Raw genomic sequence first — 23,518 nt, forward strand, 5'->3', positions numbered from 1 at the left:
TGACAAACATATATGTGGAAGCTGTATCTAAATCTGAACCGATTTTGACCAAACTTCATAGATATTGTGATATGCATCGAAGAAAGAGTTGCGCACAATTTTGGAAAAATTGGTTAATAATGCGCTTGCCGTGAAACTATAAGTCAAAATCGGGCGAAATACACGTATGGCAACTATATATAAATCTTAATCGATTTCTATGAAATTCACCATAATATTGAAAGATATAAGAAAATCCGCCTTACTGAATTTTGAGAAGATCGGTTAACAAATGAGCACTTTATTGCAATACTTCTCATTATCGGACGAACATATCTATGGGAGCTATATTTAAATCTTAACTGTGGTGATCATCGGCGCTGTACAAAATTTTGGCAAGATTGGTCAATAATTGTGTTTGCAGTGACCATAGAAGTGAAAATCGGGCGATATATATATATCTATATATGGCAGCTTTATCTTAATCTGGACCGATTTCTTTGAAATTCACCAGTAATATCAAGAATTATAAGAATATCTTACGTGCCCAATTTCTATAGAATCGGTTAACAAATGAGCGCTTTACTGCAGTATTTCCCAAAATCGTACGAACATATTTATGGGAGCTATATCTAAATCTGAACCGATTTCGAGCAAACTTCAAAGATATTACATTGTAAAAGTCGTCGAGGAAACCGTTGTACAATGTTTTTGAGAGATGGGTGAATAAATGCGCTTGCAGTGGCTCTGGGATTGAAAATCCGGCGATATATATATATATATATATATATATATATATATATATATATATATATATATATATATGAGAGCTATATCTAAATCTGAGCCGATTTCTATGACATTCGCCAGTAATATTGAGAATCATAAGGAAATCTTTCCTGCCAAAATTCGAGAGAATCGGTTAACAAATGACCATTTTATTGCATTATTACTGCAAATCGGGCGAACATATATATAGGAGCTATATCTAAATCTAAACATTTTTCGAGCAAACTCTTTAGAGCTAGCTCTAGGAGTGAAAATCAGGCGATATATATATATGAGAGTTATAGCTAAATCTGAACCGATTTCTTTTTCTATATCGGTAAACAAATGACCATTTTATTCTATTGTTACTGCAAATCGGACGAATATATATATGGAAGCTATATCCAAATCTGAACCGATTTTTTCCAATTTCAATACCAAATTTGTATTTGTACCAAATTTTGAGACGAATGAATGGAAATTGCGACCTGTACTTTGTACAGAAAATAACATGGACAGACCGACAGACAGACGGACATTGCTGAATCGAATCAGAAAGTGATTCTGAGTCGGTCGATATGATTATCAATGGGTCTCTCTCTTCCTTTAAGGTGTTACAAACAAATGCACTAAGTTATAGTACCCCGTACCACAATTGTGGTGAAGGGTATAAGAAACCATTATATGCGAATTTCATGACAAATCATGCAGAATGCGAAGATTGATCGATGACAGAATGACCAAGTGAAGTAAGACTTTCACTAAAACAATTGTTTTACAGTAGATATTCAATTAGGATACACGCTTTCGTGATTAATTGGCAACACTTTTCAAAGACTAGTCTTACCCCATTGAAATCATGTACAGTATATTTACGTCCAAGAAAGTGAACGAACTTATCGTTTGTGTTTCATTCTAACGACATCCTAAATGGATTAGAAACATGTGTATGGGCATGGTTAAATTTTGTTATAGCAATTGTCGCAAAAATATACATATACATATACTGTACACATTCAAAGGCAAATAGAACATTTACAAAGGCCTTTTCTAGGGCCTATTTAAATCTGTTTTCAGAGGATCTGTCCTGGATAGGTTTAGGTGACGCTCTCTACGGATGCCAAGTGCTTGGGTAGAAGGTAGAAGGAACATCAAGGAAAGGGTGGGGACTGAATGCGATATACTCTTATCCCATCTCGATAGTAAGGAGTTGGGGGTTTAGACCGGGGATGGCATATTGGATGTTGACATCGGGCTCTGGACAACTGAGCCCTCCGCAGGATGATCGAAAAAACAGTCTTCTGCTGCGGTGCTGATCTCTGGAGCCTCGCCCTAGGTCTGAGGGAGTCAGGTACCCGGCGCTCTTTAGACTTTGGGTATTCTTCTATTCTGATGGAGCAACGTGAAGGCATGTAATGAGTGTTGCGACTGATTATATGAAAGGAATCCTTCCTTACGGGCGGATTGGTCCCTTCATTCCCGGGACCTTCTGTATACATGGATAAATCTAGACTCCATTGAGGATCAGGGCGGAAGTCTTCTTTGATTTTCATGGAACCAGAGAATCTTTTAAGTTTCTAGAAAAATGCAGATTTTTCGAGGTCTTCGCTGTCCAGAAGGTGTCGATTCAGAAGCGGCTGCCCAATCAGGCTGTTACAATATATGTGGACAGTCAGGTGGCGCTGTAGGTCCTGGCTTTGGGCCATGTGTGGTTGAGACTGGTTAAAAGATACAAAGAGCTTCAAAGAATCATGGGAAGAGCTTTCATGCTTCGCTGATTTCCATCAGTGATCGCTCTTCTGTGCGAGCTTCTTGTTAGGGTTGACACCTTCTATGACGACCGTATGAACGAGTTGTTGGCTGTTGCTGTGGGTTGCAGGGTGGTGAAAAACCATTTGCCGAGTATTTCACTGTACAGGGCTTCACTTATCCTGGGGCTGAGGAGGCATGACATTGGACTGATGATAAGAGTAGTGACTTGTCATTGCAATGTCAAGTCCGTGACGTCGCGCTGGTTGCAGGGAGTGGCAGACTATTGCAGGGTAAACAACGACTTGGAGGAGTAGGGGACGGTCGAGCGTCTTATGTTTAACTGCCCCACAATTGGAGGCTCCCTCCAGCCACTAAGTCCTCTTATTATTCTGGAGTTCTGTAGAGGTTGTTCGTCCGGACCATAATCTCACCAATGAGAGATTCTTTCAAAGGAAAATATTCGAACGCACACGTACAGTGTAAACAACTTCGTTCAGCTGACTCCATTTTAAAGCTATTTCTTTTAGTTGATGTTTATGATTCTCACACAAACACATAAAAGACCCATAAAAGACCCATTCGGAATTCCAAACTTAGATTATCTTTTTCGAGGTTACTCTTTAGTATTAAGAGCGCACAAGAAGCTGATTGCTGATTTAGGTGTATGTCCATAATGACATGGGGCTGATTAATATCTGCACGATGGACGAATTAATATCCGCACTCTCTTTTCAACTTAACCTAAATAGATTTCGCTTAAATTTGAGACTTTGAATTGTACAAGGCTTCTAAGCATATAAAGCAAATATAATGCAAATCAGTCCTTATTTGGATATATATAAATTTGTAATCGGACAACAAATGCGACCTGTACCTTGATTACAAGAATACATGTAGAGACAGACTGACGGACATAGCTCAGTTCAAAGCCTATCGGTATACTTACAATAGAACTAGCCCGTCTTCTTCTTAGCATTGCAAACACAAAGTTATTAAACCCTGTCCCAAAGTTGTGGTGTAGGGTATAAGAAATCAAAATACATTGCTTTGAAGCCCATAGTCGTTCTTAGTAGCTAACTATAAATCTTTCCTTTCGTGGCTTTTTTACACAACTACTCATAGGAGGCCACCGTAGCGCAGAGGTTAGCATGTCCGCCTATGGCGCTGAACGCCTGGGTTCGAATCCTGGCGAGACCATCAGAAAAAAATTTCAGCGGTGGAATGCTGGCAACATTTGTGAGGTACTATGCCATGTAAAACTTCTCTCCAAAGAGGTGTCGCACTGCGGCACGCCGTTCGGACTCGGCTATAAAAAGGAGGCCCCTTATCATTGAGCTTAAACTTGAATCGGACTGCACTCATTGATATGTGAGAAGTTTGCCCCTGTTCCTTAGTGGAATGTTCATGGGAAAAATTTGCAATTTTACTCATAAGTCGACTACGCTGTATCATCTTGTGCTACTATATGCTGCCTTGGCTTGTTCGTAGAGAACGTCGGAAAATGATGCCTTCTGCGTCAGGGCCCAGATGCTTTACACTTTTACGAATCCAATTGGATGGTGTTTGTTCTGATGTCTATGAATGGTCTACTATTAGTTTTGGGCCATAGAGGGTATATTTTTTTGATTAAGACATAGACTTGTTTACACGCGAATGCACTTTCGATTAACATTTGCTGCGCTTGCTGTTGTTGTCACTCTGTCTCCTTCTTCTGTATTGCTTAGCTTTCATTGATGGCCGTTCAAGTTCAAGAACAGTGGGCGATAGCTTTCGGATTCTCTGTTGGCCGGCAATCGTGTCAAATGAAAGAACAGATGTCTGTCGAACATGTCTGTTGGTCGATGAACGTCGGCGGTTCCCTTACGATGTAGCTCGAATCGCAATCTAGTATTGCGGAATTGTTTTGTGGCAAAAGTGCATTGAGTTTTAGTCGCATTAATATTGAAAATAATTTTTATGTGCTGTGTTTTTTTTTGCTTGCTATTTACACCTCAAAAAGAAATTGGGTATTTGAATTTCAAACGGGCAAGATTACCCAGAATGGGTTGCGGTCTTGCGGCCGAAAAGTAAATAATGACAAACTAGGAACTTGAACCTTTGTTTGTAAATTATGGCATCGCTAGACCTAATCCCAGCACCACATAATGTCATCGAGCATATGCCCATCGGTCATGTTATGCCAATAAGCAGAAATGGTGATTAGTAATACTGGAAATCAGTTTAAAACATAAAGCGTTGCTAGACGGTCTAGCTATAGGCGGCGGACGCATAATTTTCAATGCGATATCGTCTCGGGCACTTCATTTTTAGTGTGTGTTCTGCGTTGTAACAAAAGAAAATACAATTGTACAAACATGATTCTGCGATGAACTTTGATCGGTTTTGAATCACTTCCAAATGCAACTTTTTTTTTATTCTCGATGGATGGTCGGATTTAAGTGCAAGCAAAGAGAGCCAAGTGACTGATGGCAATGTTTATCAACAATTTAAAGTGGATCAAAAAACAAATGTGATTAAAATGGAATAGTAAAGTGTGGTCTTTTGAAAGACTAGTTCTCAATCTAAATATTGACGAAACGATTTTTATAAATAGGAAATCTTTATAACGCAATTGACTAACATTTGTTGTTTCGTTGTAAAAAAGTCTGTTTCATATATTTTCAAAAAAATAAAATAAGTTTCCTTTCCCGAAATTACATTCATAGTTTCCTTGCTAATCATGATTTGTCAAAATTAAGGTGAGCCATATCTTTGTTGTGTAAAACATTTGCTAATTAATGAAATTCATTTGTAAACACTTTAATGATACAAAACAAATATTGATAAGCTCATTGTACCTGGGGAGGGAACACGCTTCACATTATTAATTATTACCTCATAATATGTGGGGCATGATAAGGCGATAAAGGCGGTCTATGATCAGAATCACTTAAAGACTTTAGCTCATTGTGATGCCACGGAAACGAAGTCGGATGAAAACTTAACTCATAAATCTAGACCTACGAGTCTGATACAAAAGAGAGCTTAAATCGTAGCCCCATCATATCATAAACAAGTAAAAATGCGGATATATATAAACCACCTCGGATTTATATATTAACCACTGTTCGTCATAACACTTTGGTAAATTCATCGTATATGAGCCCATAGCAGCTATATCTAAATATGGTCCGATCTCCACCATATTTGGGCTACGTAAGAGTGTAAAACAACTAATTGTACTAAATCCACACTGATGGTACTAAATTTTATGGGCCTAAGAACTTAAATCGGGAGATAGCTATACGTATATGACAGCTATATTCAAATTTAGACCGATCTAAACCATATTGAGTACTAATGTCGAACACCACACTCGCTATACCAAATTTCTGCGAAATCTAGTATTAAATGTGTCTTTAATGGGCCCAAGACCTTAAATCGGCGGATCGGTATATGTGGAGGCTATATCGAGATATAGTTCGCTATAGACCATCTTCGAATTTAACCTGCTTATGAACGAAAAAAAAAAAAAAATCTGTGCAAAGTTTCAGCTTAATATCCCTAAGTCCACAATCTTAAAGACTGTAGGATATGGCTAGATCGTCTTAGGACGATTTGGAACGATCAAGAATATATACACTTTATGGGATCGGAAATGGATATTTCGATGTGTTGTAAACTAAATGACAAAATGAATATGCCCCCATCTTTCGCTGGAGGGTATAATAAGCATATAACAAGTAAAACCGTGCCGGGTCGAATCTTGGAAACTCACCACCTGCTAAACATTTATACAAAATAAATTTTGTTGAAGGGCATAATTTTATTCTACATACCAAACATCTGTCAACCAACAAAAATTAAAGCTTCCACGAACCGAACAAGGATAATCAGTCCCTCGATTATACTTGTTCGGTTCGTTGGGGAGCTATATCAGGTTATAGACTGATTTGGACCATATTTGGCACATTTGTTGCACGCAAAATTTCAGCCAAATCGGAAAAAATTGCGGTTTGTAAGGACGCAAGAAGTCAAATTGGGTGACCGACTTGGTCCGTACTGCCAATCATAATCGGACGAAAATTGCGACTTCAGGGGCTTAAGATGTAAAATCAGGAGATCGGTTTATATGGGAGCTATATGAGGTTATAGACCGTACTTGACACAGTTATTGGAAGTCATAACGGAACACCACATACAAAATTTCCGGCAAATCGGACAAAAAATGAGGTTTGTAATTTCTTGAAGTCAAATCATGAGATCGGTTTATGTGGGAGCCATATCAGGTAATAGACCGATTTGAGCCTTACTAGACACATTGGTTTCACTGCTCTTTCATTTCCCTTACTCCGCTGTGACCCGGCAACCAAACTATGCGTATCGTGTCTTCCTCAAAGAAAATGTTAATCTCCCTCTTAGACTGTTCGTGACCTTACCTTCCTGGTTGTTATTGCCCTGACGGTCAGTTTACTGTCTGTAAAGATGTTCACACTCAACGTGATAGCTTTATTGCCACACACACCACCTCACGCATTCCGTGATCGCCCGGATCTCCGCCTGCAGGACCGTATTATGGTCAGGGAGTCGAAAACTGATCTCAGTTCCTGAATTCTCAATGTAGACCTCCAGGCTAACTTTGTCCTCCAGCCTTGATTCATCCGTGTAGAATGTTCTTCCCTATGGAAATGGCAGAGTTCTGGGAATGGTTTTATAAATGGGCCATATCGGTCTATGTTTTGATATAGCTGCTATACAAACCGATCTTAGATCCTTACTTCTTGAGCCTCTAGAAGGCGCACTAATTATTCGATTTGGCTGAAATTTTGCTATGACTTCTAAGAACTGTGCCAACCATGGTTCAAATCGGTTCATAACATAAAATTGCTGCCATATAAACCTATCTTGAAACTTGACTTCTTGAGACGTTAGGGGGCGCAATTATTATCCAATTTGGTTGACATTTTGTACAACGCCTTCTCCCGTGACATTCAACAGACGTGTCGAATATGGTCTGAATCGGTCTATAGCCTGATACAGCTCCCATATAAACCGATCTTCTGATTTTACTTCTTGAGCTCCTAAATGGCACAATTCTTATTCGATTTCGCTGAGACTTTACACAACGAATTATGGTCCGAATCCTACCATAACTTCATACAGTATAGCATAGCAATTTTTTTCTTTTATCCTTTTTTTTGCCTAAAAAGGGATTCCGGGAAAAGATCTCGACAAATGCGATCCATGGTGAAGGGTATGGATCGGCCTGGCCGAACAAAGTGCGCTTTAACTTGTTTCAAATGTTTTTGCCCGGACTCGAACCCAGGTGTTCACCGTCATAGGCGGACATGCTAACCTCTGCGCTACGGTGGCGTCTTGGAGCGTTCACAGCCCCCCAATTCTTGACCATCTGTCATGTTGATACAATAGTTTTTATTAAATAGCCGGTCAAGCAATGTGTAAACCACTTGCAACATCGAGCATTACATCAAGGATAACACTGTGCCCATAGCCGCCCCATAGCTAAAGAAAATATATCTTATCCTTACCGGAGTGATCGCAGCAATTTGTTTAGCCGCAATGTCCAAAGTCATGAATTGAAGCATTAAATTCAGTGTCTGGCTATTGAGCAGTTGGTGGATTTTTCTGAACGCCAGTAATACCAGTTCAGATTCAACGGAATGCCTCAGTTTTATCCGATTTGGTTGAAATTTGTTATGCGATATACACTTATGCTCTCTTATACGCACAACAGATTCAAGCCAAGAAGGTACATAAACATATACAGCACCCTTTTAAATCTATCCCGGGACTTTATTTTTTGAATCCTATGGCTTGTCAATATGTATACAGGTTGGGTTACCTTCGGTGAGTGAATAACGCTAACTATACTTTAATTACTTTAATTGACTAAGATAGAACCTTTGTTCCACTAGCCCAACGCGGAATAGCATTCCAAGCGCCATGATCTTATGCGCTCATTGTAAAATCTCTGACACCAAATTTCGAGGTGTCTCCCACCACTTGATCTTTCCATCGGGCTTTTAGTCTTCCCGGTTTGCGTGTACAACCGTGTTTGCCTTCAAAAGACTTTTTCATCCATTCTGACAACATGACCTTGCCGACGCAACGGTTGTATTTTGATGCGTGTAACTATGCTATCGTCGTCATACAGCTCGTGGTTCATACGTCGCCTATGTTCTCCATTAACGCAAACGGTGCATATATTTTACGTAGAATGAAGCACTGCCTCATCTGCTTTCACAAGTACCCATGCTTCAGAACCATATAACAACACGGGTAGTATCAGTGTCTTGTGTAGTGTAATCTTCGTCTGTCGAGAGGTGGCCTTGTTTCTAAACTGCTTGCTTAGCCCAAAGTAGCTTCTGTTTGCCAGTATTATTCTTCGCTTTATATCAAAACTGGTGTCATTCGTTTCGGATACGGCGGTGCCGAGGTAGATAAAATTACTGACTATATCAAAGTTGTGGTTCCCAACTTTCTCCATTTTCTTTTACTGCTCGGTTGTGCAAGGCTTTTTGGGAGTTGAAACCATCCATTTCGTCGTATTTCCATTTACAGCTAGACCCATTTTCACGTAATCTCTTTCGATTTTTTCAATGGCTGTAGTTACTACTTCCGGTGACTCACCTACGATGTCGACGTCGTCGGCATAGGTGTTAGCGAGTAGCAGGTGTTCTCTTGCGATTAGTGTGCCATATCAATTCACATCTGCATCTCGTACACTCTTCTCAGCAGGATGTTAAAGAAATCACACGATATGCTGTCTCCTTGTCTGAAATCTCGTTTGGTATTATATGGCTCGGAGTGAATAACGCTGGTATAGCCAACCATGCCCAATGTCGTTCGGATAGGTCCATAAATTTCGAATCCCCATAATTGACAGAAAGACAAGCAAAAGCATGCCGGGTCGAATCTTATATCGTCTTTACCATGGACCACAATTGATCGGTTCATATGGGAGTTATATCAGGCCAAAATTTCAGTCAAGTTGGATAAGAATTACGCATTTTAGGGGTTCAAGAAATCAAATCGGCCGATCGGTTTATTGGGAGCTATATAAGTTTCAGATCTATTCGAAGCATGCTTGGCACTGTCATAGAAAACTTACGTGCGAAATTTCAGCCAAATCGGTTGGTAATTGTGCCTTCTAGAGGCTCAAGAAATCAAATCTGAAGATCTGTTTATGTGGCAGCTATATCAGTTTACGTACCGATTTAAACCATACTTGGCACAGTTGTTCGAAGTCTAAACAAAATACTTTACATAAAATTTCATCGAATTCGGATAAGAATTACGCGCTCTAGAGGCTTAAGAAGTCAAGATCCGAGATCGGTTTATATCAAAACATGAAGCGATATGGTCCATTTACAATCCCAACCGACCTACACAAATACGAAGTACTTGTTGAAATTTTAAAGTGGATAGCTTTATTTCTTTGGAAATTAGCGTGCTTTCGATAGACAGACGAACGCACGGACATGGCTTAATCGACTTGGAATGTCATGACGATGAAGAGTATATATATTTTGTTGGGTCTCAAATCAATATTTCGATGTTTTACCAATGGAATTACAAAATTAGCATGCCCCCATCCCATCCTAGGGGTTTCATTATCACACACAGGCATTGTTGAAAGTATTGTCAAATGCGGGGTGAATTTTGTTGACGCGCGTTGTTGTTTCATACATCGACCGTTGCACAGTGGGATAGAATCGAAAGAAAAATTGTAACATATATGCGATTTGAGAACGGGTAGAGATAACTATTTACAAATTGTAATGGTAAGAGCTGAGGTGTTATCGAGATCATGTGCAAAATTTCAAGGCCCACGGTGGCATGGTACTAAAGTTGCTCACCTCGGCTTTTCGAAAAATTGTCGGGCTGCCAAATCCTGATTTAAGGTTCGATTCCGAAAACTCGTTTTTGCAGGATACTAAGACTTTTACTAAATTTTCCATGAAAATAGACATCCCTCATTTTAATGAGTTGAGTGCGATTAAAGTTTAAGCCCAAAAATAAGGGCCTCATTTTTTATGTCGAGTCTGAACGTCGTGCAGCGAAGTTTTAACATGGCAGCCAGCATTAGTAAGGGGATAACCACCACTAAAAAATGTTTTCTGATGTTCACGCCGAAATTTGAACCCAATCGTTAGAAATTTTTTTCTGATGTTTACGCCGGAATTTGAACCCAAGTGTTCAGCGTCATAGGCGAACATGCTAACCTCTGAGCAGCGGTAGCCTCCTCCTTTTTGCTGAATACTGCTCAAAAATTTCTACAAAAAAGTCATCTTAAGGTACACAATATCTCCACAAGTTTCGGGGATATTCGAGATTTTGTTGTTATTTTTTTAAGTTTTACCCGAGATTGGCTTCGATTAGGCGATTTTCGAAAGCATTTGGATTTTCTTAGAAGCCTCACTTGTCATCCGATTTGGCTGAAATTTGGAATTATGACTTGCGTCATGACTTTAAATATCCATGCCAAGTATGTTCCGAATCGGTATATAAACAAATACAGCCCCCATATAAACCGATCCTTGGATTTTACTTCTTGAGCCCTGGGAAACCCCAGTTTTCATCCAATATGGCTGAAATTTGGAACGGAGGCTTTTGTTATGACTTTCAACATCCATGCCAAGTATGATCCGAATCGGTCGATATACCAACGTAGCCCCCATATAAACCGATCGCCGGATTTGACTTCTTGAGCCGTGGAAACCCCCAGTTTTTATTCGATTTAACTGAAATTTGGAACAAAGACTTGCGTTATGACTTTCAACATCCATGCCAAGAATGATCCGAATCGGTCTATAAGCTAATATAGTCCCCATAAACCGATCCTTACGGGAACAAAATTTACAATTACTTTGCTGCAGTGTACGTCAATATCCTATAACTCAATTAAAAGTTGGAGGCCACCGTTGCGCAGAGGTTAGCATGTACGCCTATGATGCTGGGTTCGAATCCTGGCCGAACATCAGAAAAATTTTTCAGCGGTGGTTATCCCTCCTAATGCTGGCGACATTTGTGAGGAACTTTGCAATTTGAAAAAATGACACGCCGTTCGCACTTGGCTATAAAAAGGAGGTCCCTTCTCATTAAGCTTAAAACACTTGAATCGGGCAACACTCATTGATATGTAAGAAGTTTGTCCCTGTTCCTTAATGGAATGTTCATAGATAAATTTGAAATTTTCATTTAAAAGTTATGCAGATAAGAAACAAGAGATATGTGTGGATTTTTATTAGTATTTTCATTGATTAAAGTTAAAGTTGCTTCAATTCTTTAAGTTTTTGTTTTGTGAAGAGGACATATTGTAGATGTGTTTTTTGTGAAGTTTGAACAATATATGTAACATTAAGTGGGTGCAATATGTACTTCAAAATAGGCATTTTTTTATTATTAAGTTGGAAAAACCCCTCGAGTTCTCAAAACACAAAGTCCAGATCCCCCATTCTGTCTTACGTTTTTATTTTACACTAGCTGACCCAGGCCCGCTCCGCTGCGCCTTCTTTTACTTTATATGGAACAAAAGTTTCCTTGGAATATTTCTTTTCGACAATTAAAGAGCTTTTAGTGAAATACCATGCTACGAATGTAGTATATCGCTTGACTAATTGTTTAACAATATAAGTGCCTTTGTACGAAACCCATATGACTTTATTGGTCTACTAATCTAAGTTTGGATGTAAGGTGTACTCCATTCTTAAAATACTTTATTCCAGCCCCATACTCTGATTATATCTGATTTAGGGGTGTTTTCGGGGGTGAGGTGGTCCCCCAGGCACTTGGCCCTGAAAAAATATCAGCATCGTGTTCTTCTTTCAAAAACCATTTATTTAAACCCCTTATTGCCATTGGTTTACGCGAGTTTACACGATGAGGCGTCCCCCAAACACATGGCCCAAAATAGGTTATCAAATCCGTTTTCTAATCTTAAATAGCTTTCATTTGAGCCACATATTGGCATGGTCGAAAAATTTTTACCCTTTGCGGGGTGTTTTGGCGAAGGGGTGATGCCCTAAATACATGGTCCTAAATTTGGATACCAAATTCGTATTCTACTCCCAAATACCTTTATTTGAACCCCATTTTGCGATGGTCACTAAAAAATTGCTTGTGGGGTATTTTGGGAAAGGGGTTCCCCCCAGAAAATTGGTCCCGAAAGTGGGTATCAATTCTTGCTCTACCCCCCAATACCTTTCATTTAATCTCCACATTGACATGGTCGGTAAATAAGGCCGATTTAGGGGTGTTTTGGGAATTGGGGTGGTCGCCCAAACACTAATCCCGGAAAATATATCAGCAACATGCTCTATTCTCATATATCATTTATTTGAACCCCATATTGCCATTGGCCTCAAATTTGGATACAAAATTCTTTTTCAAATCTCATTTAAACTCCTTATTGGAAAAGTCTGCAAATATGTCCGGTTTGGGGTATTGACCCTAAAAACTATAAATATTTAGTTCCACTCTCTTTACGACCCAAATTGTCTTGGTGAGCAAATACGTCCTATTTGGGAGTTGTTATAGTGGTGGGACGTCCCTTAGACAGTTAGTCCCTAATGTTGATATCAGATACGTGGTCTACTCCCAAATACCTTTAATTTGAGCCCCATATTTCCATAGTCGGCAAATATGACCGGCTTGGGGAGGTGTTTTGGGGGATGGGCGGCCACTCAGTGAGTTGGCCTTGAAAATATGTATCGCATTCGAGTTACACTCTAAAAACCCTCTTATTTGAGCTTCGTATTTCAAAAGTCAGCAAATACTTACTATTTGGGTGGTGTTGAGGGGGTGGGTTGGCTCCATAGACACTTTTCCCAAATATTGATATCAGATTCGTGCTTTACTCCCAAAGGCCTTTCATTTGAGCTCCATATGGCTATGGTCGTAAATTTGTTCCCTTTGAGGGATGTTTTTGGTGAGAGGCTGCCCCCAAAACACTTGGGGGGCAGCCCCATCTGAAATTTGGATACCAAATTTTTATTTCTAGGGTACTATATGAGAGCACACAAAATTTCGCTTAAATCGCACCACCCATCTCCGAGATCTGGCGTTTCTGAAAATTAGGGTAAGGGGGAGGATCCGCCGCCCCCTCAGATATCAAAAAACGTAGTACCCCATTTTCACCACGGGATCATTATGCACCATCTGTGAAAATTTCAAGAAAATCGGTTCAGCCGTTTCTGAGTCTATAAAGAACACACAAACATACAAACAAACAAACCTACAAACAAACACAAATTGATTTTTATATATAAGATTATATGTCTCCTAAACGCATGCAAACAATTTTTTGCACCAAACAATATTTGTAGCCTCCACAGCAAATTTACTAAAAAATGCCTATTTTGAGTATTTTGCCGAAACGAGTATTTTGTAAAAATACCCATTTTAAAGAAAATCAGGCAGTAAAAGAACTTTGAAAATCTAACCTCAAATGAAGATTTGGCAGTCCGGAAAATTTCGGAAATACCGAAGTGACTAATATTAGTGCCTTGCCAAGAGACACCCGGACAATTTTCAAAATGCCGAGGTGACCAATTTTAGTGCGTTCAAATTTTGCACAAGATCTCGGTAACATTCAAATTTCAAAGATTTATCTCTATCCGTTCTCCAATGACAAATTTTTTAGTAGTTTTTTTTTCGAATCTATCCCATTGTGCGTTGTGACCACCATCCCTACAAAGTGTTTACGTAAACCAACCTTAAGTTCAAATGAGCCTTAAAACATTGTTTGGATATAAGCGGCTGTGGTGCAATGTGTTTAGGCGTTTGTAAACACACAATTGGAGGAATGGAACACAAGTTCGATTTTTAAAAGCACACAAAAAGTTTTTGCAATCCTTAAAAAAACCTGTGCACTACACGTTAACAGAATGACCAATTCCTCGAATGGACTTCTTGACCGTTTATTACTTGATGTGATTTTTCGATCAAGTTCAAAAATGTTCATCCTTAGAATATTTTTACTTGTAATTGGCTTAAAATTGTGAAAAAAAAAACAATGTGTGAACCAGTAGTGCCAATAAAACAAGGGAACACAAAAAAAATTATCCAGTGCATGCTTAATTACTTGACATGTGTTGATGACGTCGTTTGCCATCCTGCCCTATTCTGTTAGATAGAGAAAAATATTTCTTGCAGTTAAACTATATGCCATCTTACTTTTATGCTTTCAGAAATCATGAAGCAGTCGATATAAAATAAAAACTATCAGGACGAAAAGGAGAGGAAAGCTAAGCTTAAGAAAATGTTAAACATCGACCACATATATGCTGGTGGCACTTGCGAAAGAGTTTCCACAACTCCCATGGACATCGGAGATGAGCACTTCAACAATGCCGGCAAAGCAGCAGATGCTTCAAAAGCGACTAAAAACCACCATAGCGACAACAATGACAACCTCAAAGACCTCTCTCAGCATGAAAATGCGACAATACATAAATGTGATAACTCCCTGATATACAACTATCCCCCTAACCAAAGCTCCCCCGATGAGACACCTGAGAATGTCCCTGCATCGGTTGAAGATGACGCGGATGATGAGGAAAATGAGGACGTAATCACAGACTCCGAGGAGCAATTGGCGGACGCTGATTGTGGCCTCTCTAGATTGTACGTGAGTGAAGTGGAAATCGATAGACGTGAGGAAGAGGAAACTATCACCGAACTGGTCAATGCCACCAACGAGGAGAAGCTCATGCAAGAGTAAGTACAAGTCTCTCCCTCTCATTCCTATTGGATGAACCAACTAATCGGCATTCTTTCTGGAACAGAGAGCAGAACAAGAGCATGCGAGTGGCTTTCGGAGTCATTCTGCGGCTAATATTTCCCCTGGCCAATGGTGTTGTGCGAGGTATTAAAGGCATCAGAGATGTGCGTTTTTTAAAAGTTTTACGTAGTATTGCTTCTAGCCGCCAGTCATTATCAAATTTATTTGCTTTTGCCGCTAATACCATTTCCATGAATTTGTCCTCGGTCCAAGGTGAGTGTCCTTCATGGGCAGATTATCTAATTGGGTTCCCTTGTTTCTCAAGTTCTGGCTACTCTTTTAGTATCGCATCGCCTTGAGCCAATTTTGAAGCTATTGAAAATTCGTAAGTCGGGTGATGGCATAGAAAGTCTGCCAGATGTATCCAATTCCACGCCCAGTAGTCCAGATATATCGAGTCCCCCGACTACGCCAGAAGGTACACCGCAGTCTCCGTTATTTTCTCCTTTTTTGCGTGAACCCAGGGCGTCTTTGTCCAACTTTCAGAGCAAAAACAAGACAGTTCCATTCGAGGAGCAATTGGCCCCAAAATGTTGCACAATAAATATTTTGGCCGAACCCCCACCGGGGCAGCCCATCCGGGCGGACATTGTATTAATACATGGATTACATGGATCGTTGGTAAACACGTGGAAGCAGGGTTTGTGGGAGAATGAACGAAAGCCGGTGGAATTTGACCGGCCACCCAAACCCCCGGTGCGGCCACCAAAGAGACCACGTCACTCGCGCACCGCTCTGGCACATCCGCCGCATAAGCAGAAAAGGGCGCGATTTATTCATCCTGAACAGAAACAGCATTCCAATGAAGAAGCTGACGAATTCGAAGATGCAGAGTAAGTACATTGAGGTGTTCCATCAAAGATAGACATCGAATGGCCCCCTATATTTAAGCACTATCCCTTTACCTTGTCACCTTTGCCTTGCAGATATTCTTTTATATGCGGAGAACCCAACGACGTTCAAGATTGCGAAGGCATTGAATACAGTTTCCCCACTTTCCGTTTACGCATGAACGACAATGGTCGCCTTATGCAAGCTGAAATCGATTCCATGCTCAATGAGGATGAAAAATCACCTACCCATGCCGAGGATAAAGAAAACCAGGATAACAACAATGATTCAACCAAGAAGAACACAAAACCCCCCAAACCTTCGCCAAATGATCCGAATTATTCCAAATGTTGGCCCGGTGATTGGCTACCTATCGATTGCCCCGGTGTTCGTGTAATAGCTGTCAACTATACCACAGATCAGTATCTCTGGCGTCCGCTGTGGAAAAAGAAACAGACACGTTCCAATCTCACTCAGAGAGCTAGAGAAATGGCCGAACTTTTGATAGAAAAACGTGTGGGCTATGGCCATCCAATTGTGTGGGTTGGCCACTCCAAGGGAGGACTCTTTATCAAGCAGATTATTGTGGATGCTTGGGAAAGTGGTCGTCCGGCAGCAGCTCCCTTCTGGCGTGCAGCAAGAGGAGTTTTCTTTTATTCCGTGCCACATCGGGGCTCCCATTTGGCCTCAATAAAGGCTCCCTTTCTGGCACGCTCTGTGGAGTTGATTGATATTGAGAAGAGTAAGTTTGAAAGCCATTTCCGGCCAGTCCAATGATTTGCGCTTTATGATCATATCTTCCATTTATTTCAGATAGCAAATATCTATTGGATTTACATCGCCGTTTCGTTGGCCTGTATCATTTGGGTCACTTGAAAATCGAAGTTTTTAGTTTTGTGGAAACCGCTCTAACCCTGATGTCCGTTTTATATTTGCGTATTGTCGGTGTAGATTCTGCCGGTAAGTCGGGGTTGTTCAAAGCAGTTTAAAGGGATGTCAGGAGTTAAAAGTCACACAGACATCTTTATTTTAAAAACAAGTAAAAGCGTGCTAAGTTCGGCCGGGCCGAATCTTATATACCCTCCACCATGGATCGCATTTGTCGAGTTCTTTTCCCGGCATCTCTTCTTAGGCAAAAAAGGATATAAGAAAAGAGTTGCTCTGCTATTAAAACGATATCAAGATATGGTCCGGTTCGGACCACAATTAAATTATATGTTGGAAGCCTGTGTAAAATTTCAGCCAATTCGTATAAGAATTGCGCCCATTGGGGCTCACGAAGTAAAATAGAGAGAACGATTTATATGGGATCTGTATCGGGCTATAGACCGATTCAGACCATAATAAACACGTTTGTTGATGGTCATGAAAGGATCCATCGTACAAAATTTCAGGCATATCGGATAATAATTGCGACCTCTAGGGGTCAAGAAGTCAAGATCCCAGATCGGTTTATATGGCAGCTATATCAGGTTATGAACCGATTTGAACCTTATTTGACACAGTTGTTGAAAGTAAAAATAAAATACATCATGCAAAATTTCAGCCAAATCGGATAGGAATTGCGCCCTCTAGAAGCTCAAGAAATCAAATCCCCAGAATTGTTTATATGACAGCTATATCAGTTTATGAACCGATTTGAACCATACTTGGCAAAGTTGTTGGATATCATAACGAAATACTTCGTGCAAAAATTCATTCAAATCGGATAAGAATTGTGCCCTCTAGAGGGTCAAGAAGTCAAGACCCAAGATCGGTTTATATGGTAGCTATATCAGTTTATGGACCGATTTGAACCATACTTGGCACAGTTGTTGGGTATCATAACAAAACACGTCGTGCGAAATTCCATTCCAATCGGATAAGAATTGCGCCCTCTAGAGGGTCAAGAAGTCAAGACCCAAGATCGGTTTATATGGTAGCTATATCAGGTTATGAACCGATTTGAACCATACTTGGCACTGTTGTTGGATATAATAAGAAAACACGTCGTGCAAACTTTCATTCCAATCGGATAAGAATTGCGCACTCTAGAGGCTCAAGAAGTCAAGACCCAAGATCGGTTTATATGGCAGCTATATCAGGTTATGGATCGATTTGAACCATACTTGGCACAGTTGTTGGATATCATAACAAAACACGTTGTGCAAAATTTCATTCTGATCGGATAAGAATTGCGCACGCTAGAGGCTCAAGAAGTCAAGACCCAAGATCGGTTTATATGGCAGCTATATCAGGTTACGGACCGATTTGAACCATACTTGGCACAGTTGTTGGATATCATAGAAAAACACGCCGTACAAAATTTCATTCGAATCGGATAAGAATTGCGCACTCTAGAGGCTCAAGAAGTCAAGACCCAAGATCGGTTTATATGGCAGCTATATCAAAAGATGGACCGATATGGCCCATTTACAATACCAACCGACCTACACTAATAAGAAGTATTTGTGCAAAATTTCAAGCGGCTAGTTTTACTCCTTCGGAAGTTAGCGTGCTTTCAACAGACAGACGGACGGACGGACGGACGGACGGACAGACGGACGGACATGTCTAGATCGACATAAAATGTCGCGACGATCAAGAATATATATACTTTATGGGGTCTCAGACGAATATTTCGAGTAGTTACAAACAGAATGAAGAAATTAGTATACCCCCCATCTTATGGTGGAGGGTATAAAAATAGTGAACTCAAGGTTCTTGTACTCAAGTCCTCCAAAGAACAAAAATTGCGAAAATCGTAATGAAATGCATTTTTATACCCACCATCGAAGGATGGGGGTATATTCAATTTGTCATTCCGTTTGCAACACATCGAAATATCCATTTCCGACCCTATAAAGTATATATATTCTTGATCAGCGTAAAAATCTAAGACGATCTAGACTTGTCTGTCCGTCTGTCCGTCTGTCTGTTGAAATCACGCTACAGTCTTTAAAAATTGAGATATTGAGCTTAAATTTTGCACAGATTCTTTTTTTGTCCATAAGCAGGTTAAGTTCGAAGATGGGCTATATCGGACTATATCTTGATATAGCCCCCATATAGACCGATCCGCCGATTTAGGGTCTTAGGCCCATAAAAGCTACATTTATTATCCGATTTTGCTGAAATTTGGGACAGTGAGTTGCGTTGAGCCCTTCGACATCCTTCGTCAATTTGGCCAAGATCGGTTCAAATTTGGATATAACTGCCATATAGACCGATCCTCTGATTTATGGTCTTAGGCCCATAAAAGCCACATTTATTATCCGATTTTGCTGAAATTTGGGACAGTGAGTTGCGTTGAGCCCTTCGACATCCTTCGTCAATTTGGTCCAGATCGGTCCAAATTTGGATATAGCTGCCATATAGACCGATCCTCCGATTTATGGTCTTAGGCCCATAAAAGCCACATTTATTATCCGATTTTGCTGAAATTTGGGACAGTGAGTTGCGTTGAGCCCTTCGAAATTCTTCGTCAATTTGGCCCAGATCGGTTCAAATTTGGATATAGCTGCCATATAGACCGATCCTCCGATTTATGGTCTAGGCCCATAAAAGCCACATTTATTATCCGATTTTGCTGAAATTTGGGACAGTGATTTGCCTTAGGCCCTCCGAAATCTTTCTTCTATTTGGCCCTGATCGGTTCAGATTTGGATATAGCTGCCATATAGACCGATCTCTCGATTTAAGGTTTTGGGCCCATAAAAAGCGCATTTATTGTCCGATGTCGCCGAAATTTGGGACAATGACTAGTGTTGGGCCCTTCGATATTTGTCTTCAATTTAGCTCAGATCGGTCCAGATTTGGATATAGCTGCCATATAGACCGATCTCTCGGTTGAACAATGACTTGTACTTATAAGCATTTGGTCTAAATCGGATGATATCTATAGAGCTGCTATGGGGCATAAGGTATGCATTTTTTACTGGATTTTGACGAAATGTGGATCACATATATACCCGAGGTGGTGGGTATCCAAAGTTCGGCCCGGCCGAACTTAACGCCTTCTTACTTGTTAAGATTGTTTTTATGGCTTACTTTTTCTCTGGATACCCACTACCATGGATATATTAATCATGCTATTCTATTATAACTCCACTACCGTATCCATAGTTATATCTAAATAGGTCTGGTCTCGATTACATTTTTTTCAGGTCCCGAGAACACTTACACAATTAGTAGTTTCAGCGAAATCAGGCAATAAATACGCTTTTATGGGATTAAGACCCTAAATTGGAAGATCGGTCTTTATTGTCTGATCTGGATCATATTTGGGTCGGATGTCGAAAGGGTTAAAAAATCACTATTTCAATTTTCAACGAATCTGGTAATAAATGCATTTTCTATTGGCTTGAGACTCTTACTGGCAGGTCGGTCTATATGACAGCTATATTTAAATATAATACGACCTGAACTAATTTGGATCAGATTTCGGAAGGGTTAAAACAACTCAATGTTTAAACTTTCAGCGAAATCGGGTAATAAAAGCATTTTCTATGGGCTTCAGACCCTTACTGGCAGATCTCAATTTTAAGTCAGATGCCATATTTAAGTCAGATGTCGGGAGGCTTAAAACAACTGACTTTTTCAAATTTCAGCGAAATCGGGTAGTAAAAACAGCCTTTATGAGTTTCAGACCCCTAATGGGCATATCGGTCTTAATGGCAGCTATATCTAAATATAGTCCAATTTGAACTTTATTTGAATCGAATATCGGAAGGCTTACAATACCTTTCTGCAACTTTTATGGATTTCAGAACCTAGTTCGGCAGAGCGGCCGGACATGCTCCGATTTGGCCGTTAAAAACCATAACCTGCGTGCACCGTATCTGTGCTGTAGAGTGATTATAACAAGCGGACGGACAGACAGATATACACACGGACATCGTTAAATCGTCTTAGAATTTTACGACGATCCGAAACATATATACTTTGTAGGGTCGGAAATGGATATTTCGATGCATTGCAAACGGAATGACAAAATGAATATACCACTTATACTATGGTCTAAAGCCCCACTTCCTATCGAATATCCTCGGCAAGAGTAGAAGTTCCTCATCGCCTTTCGGCAACTTTCTGCGTATTGCTTTTCCTGGACAGTTTCAAATCGTGGACTAGGCCTACTTACTTCGTCTCCTTGGCAACTGCACAGTGTTCCCGTCCAAAGACGAGAGTCTGAAATCCAGTATCTTATATCTCCGAGTGAAGAGCACGGGCTCCGTCTTTCTTGGGTTAGTCCTCAGCTCATCTCGATAGTAACTACAGTGACCTTTCCATAATATTTTTGTTCCAGCATTGTCCGATGAAGCTGGGGGAGACATACGTTCCACCACAGTTATATTCGTACTTTCTAACGTGGAACCTATGCTTGCGCATTTAACGATTGCTTCGGATCATTAAAATGAATGGCTCCTGACCTTCCATTTTCTCTAGATATCGTAGCGAGCGTTTATAAACCTCCTCCCGTTTCTGCTTTCATTTGGATATCTTTCTCATTCGTTTCATAAAACTGGATTGGCCAAACTCCCGAGATCCCGTCGCAAGTATCCTCACAAGTGGGCAAGTCGATGTTGTCTTGTTAATAAGTAGCGACAAGATCGTTACCTCCGCGGAATAACACGAGGGTTAAATTTTGTCTTTAGAATAAATGTTGAGGAAATTTGAATGTATTTTGCCTTCAGAGAAAAATTCTTTAAAGTGTTTTCTACAGAGATTTTTTTTAATTATGCCTTTAAATGTTCAATAGTGATATACCCATTCAAGGTTTTAGTGAAAATAACTAAAAATAATCTCGTGCACTCCTAATAATTTAACCTTCTAATTGTTTTCTAGCCATCGAAAATCGAGAATTCGGAAATTATTAGTCAAATATTATGTGTGACGATTTTATGACGTTTTTCAGAAACCATTCAACGATTTCAAGTTTTATGTTTCTTAAATTTGCCGAGAAACAAAACTATTTTTATTGCAGCACTGATAGCAATAAAAATAGTTTTGGGTCGTCTTTTCTTTAACCGATCGCCATAATATATCGTATTTTGAAAAATAGTGTATGCCTTCCTCTTTGCTATAAACCTTTATATCGCATTTCAAACCCAAATATCTTTGAGTCCCATATTGTCCCAATCAGTGTGAATGCCAGTTTAGAGGGGGGCTTTTCCTGTTGGTGCAGCATTCCTGGATCTTGAACTAAAATTTTGTGATAAGTTTCGTATTCTGCTCCCAAATACCTTTCATTTAAGAGCCATATTGTTCCATCTGGTCACTTCTGATTATGGGTGGTTTTTGGGGTAGGGCGAGGGTCCGCCCCCTTCCGATTCAAAACCTTGTATAGCCTATTCTGACACATATTTATAATGATTATTGATCAAAATTTAAGCCAGTTAGTTTAAACATCCAGTTTTAAAATGCTTTTAAAAGCCGATAAAGCAATTTGCATATTTTTAGCACATTTGCATATATTTTAGCATATGAATGTGCAAAATATGCAGAACCTTAAATAGCTTAGAACCACATATTTTAGGTCGAAAAACATGGACGTCGCACTGTGGGAAAAATCTATTCAAAAATTTGCCGTTGGGGAAGAGGTAGAGATATATCATTGGAATTTTGATTAGTTAAGGCTTGGCAGGTCCCCAGAGTTGGGGCTGAAAATTCTTTCGGGCTGCCAAATCTTCATTTGCGGTAATTTAGTCAAAAGTTATACAGTTTATAAATAAGAATAAAGATAAAAAAAATTCATTGAATATTTGTAAAAAAAATACTTTTATTGCATAGTGTCTACTGAATAACTTTGTTTTACCCTTTTTTTTTTAAAGAGGAGCCTTTTATTAAAATCTGAACATCCCCATATCTGGTTGTTGTTGTTGCATGTGTAGATGAGTAAGTTCGTTCCCTTCCATAGGACCGATCTCTGCGGGGACTTTATAGCCATTGGTTATTTTAAGGCGCCAAAAAAATCGCCTTCTCATATCGAGCATCATAGGTACTCAGTATTTAAGCAAGAGCCGGTGTCGCCCGGCCTCTAACTGAGACTCTCCACTTGATGCCGCTGAACTTCCGCGACTGCAGTTGCAGCTACTCCTCAAACGAAGCATTCCGCTATCGGAGCTCAAAGTTCCAGCCTGTGTGGTGAGCCGCTTAGAATTTTGCCACAGATACTTAATATTGATATAGGTTGATGGGCTATATCGGTTCAGATTTAGATATAGCCCCCATATAAACCGATCTCCCGATTTGACTTCTTGAGCCCCTGGAAGCCGACATTTTTGTGCGATTTGTCTGAAATTGTGCATGTGGTGCCAAGTATGGTGCGAATCGGTCTATAACCTGATATAGCTCCCATATAAACCGATCTCCCGATTTGACTTCTTGAGCTCTTGCAAGCCACAATTTTTGTCCTATTCGGCTGAA

General features: G+C 39.9%; 1 protein-coding gene across 5 annotated transcripts in view; it reads left to right on the forward strand.

The window, feature by feature from the left end:
• Nucleotides 1-23,518, forward strand: part of LOC106096083 (uncharacterized) — a 117,644-nt gene that overhangs the window by 92,614 nt on the left and 1,512 nt on the right. For 3 of the 5 annotated variants that reach the window (XM_059362660.1, XM_059362661.1, XM_059362662.1), the window contains 5 exons: nucleotides 14,691-15,219; nucleotides 15,288-15,496; nucleotides 15,567-16,116; nucleotides 16,210-16,856; nucleotides 16,928-17,074. In XM_059362660.1, coding sequence (XP_059218643.1) covers nucleotides 14,762-15,219; nucleotides 15,288-15,496; nucleotides 15,567-16,116; nucleotides 16,210-16,856; nucleotides 16,928-17,074 — 2,011 coding nt within the window. In that variant the 5' untranslated portion in view covers nucleotides 14,691-14,761. Of the gene's footprint in view, nucleotides 1-4,389; nucleotides 5,238-14,690; nucleotides 15,220-15,287; nucleotides 15,497-15,548; nucleotides 16,117-16,209; nucleotides 16,857-16,927; nucleotides 17,075-23,518 lie in introns of those variants that run through there. The other 2 variants (XM_013263639.2, XM_059362663.1) reach the window with 2 other exon arrangements.

This window comes from Stomoxys calcitrans, chromosome 2, assembly GCF_963082655.1.
Source record: "Stomoxys calcitrans chromosome 2, idStoCalc2.1, whole genome shotgun sequence".
Classification (NCBI taxonomy): Eukaryota; Metazoa; Arthropoda; class Insecta; order Diptera; family Muscidae; genus Stomoxys; species Stomoxys calcitrans.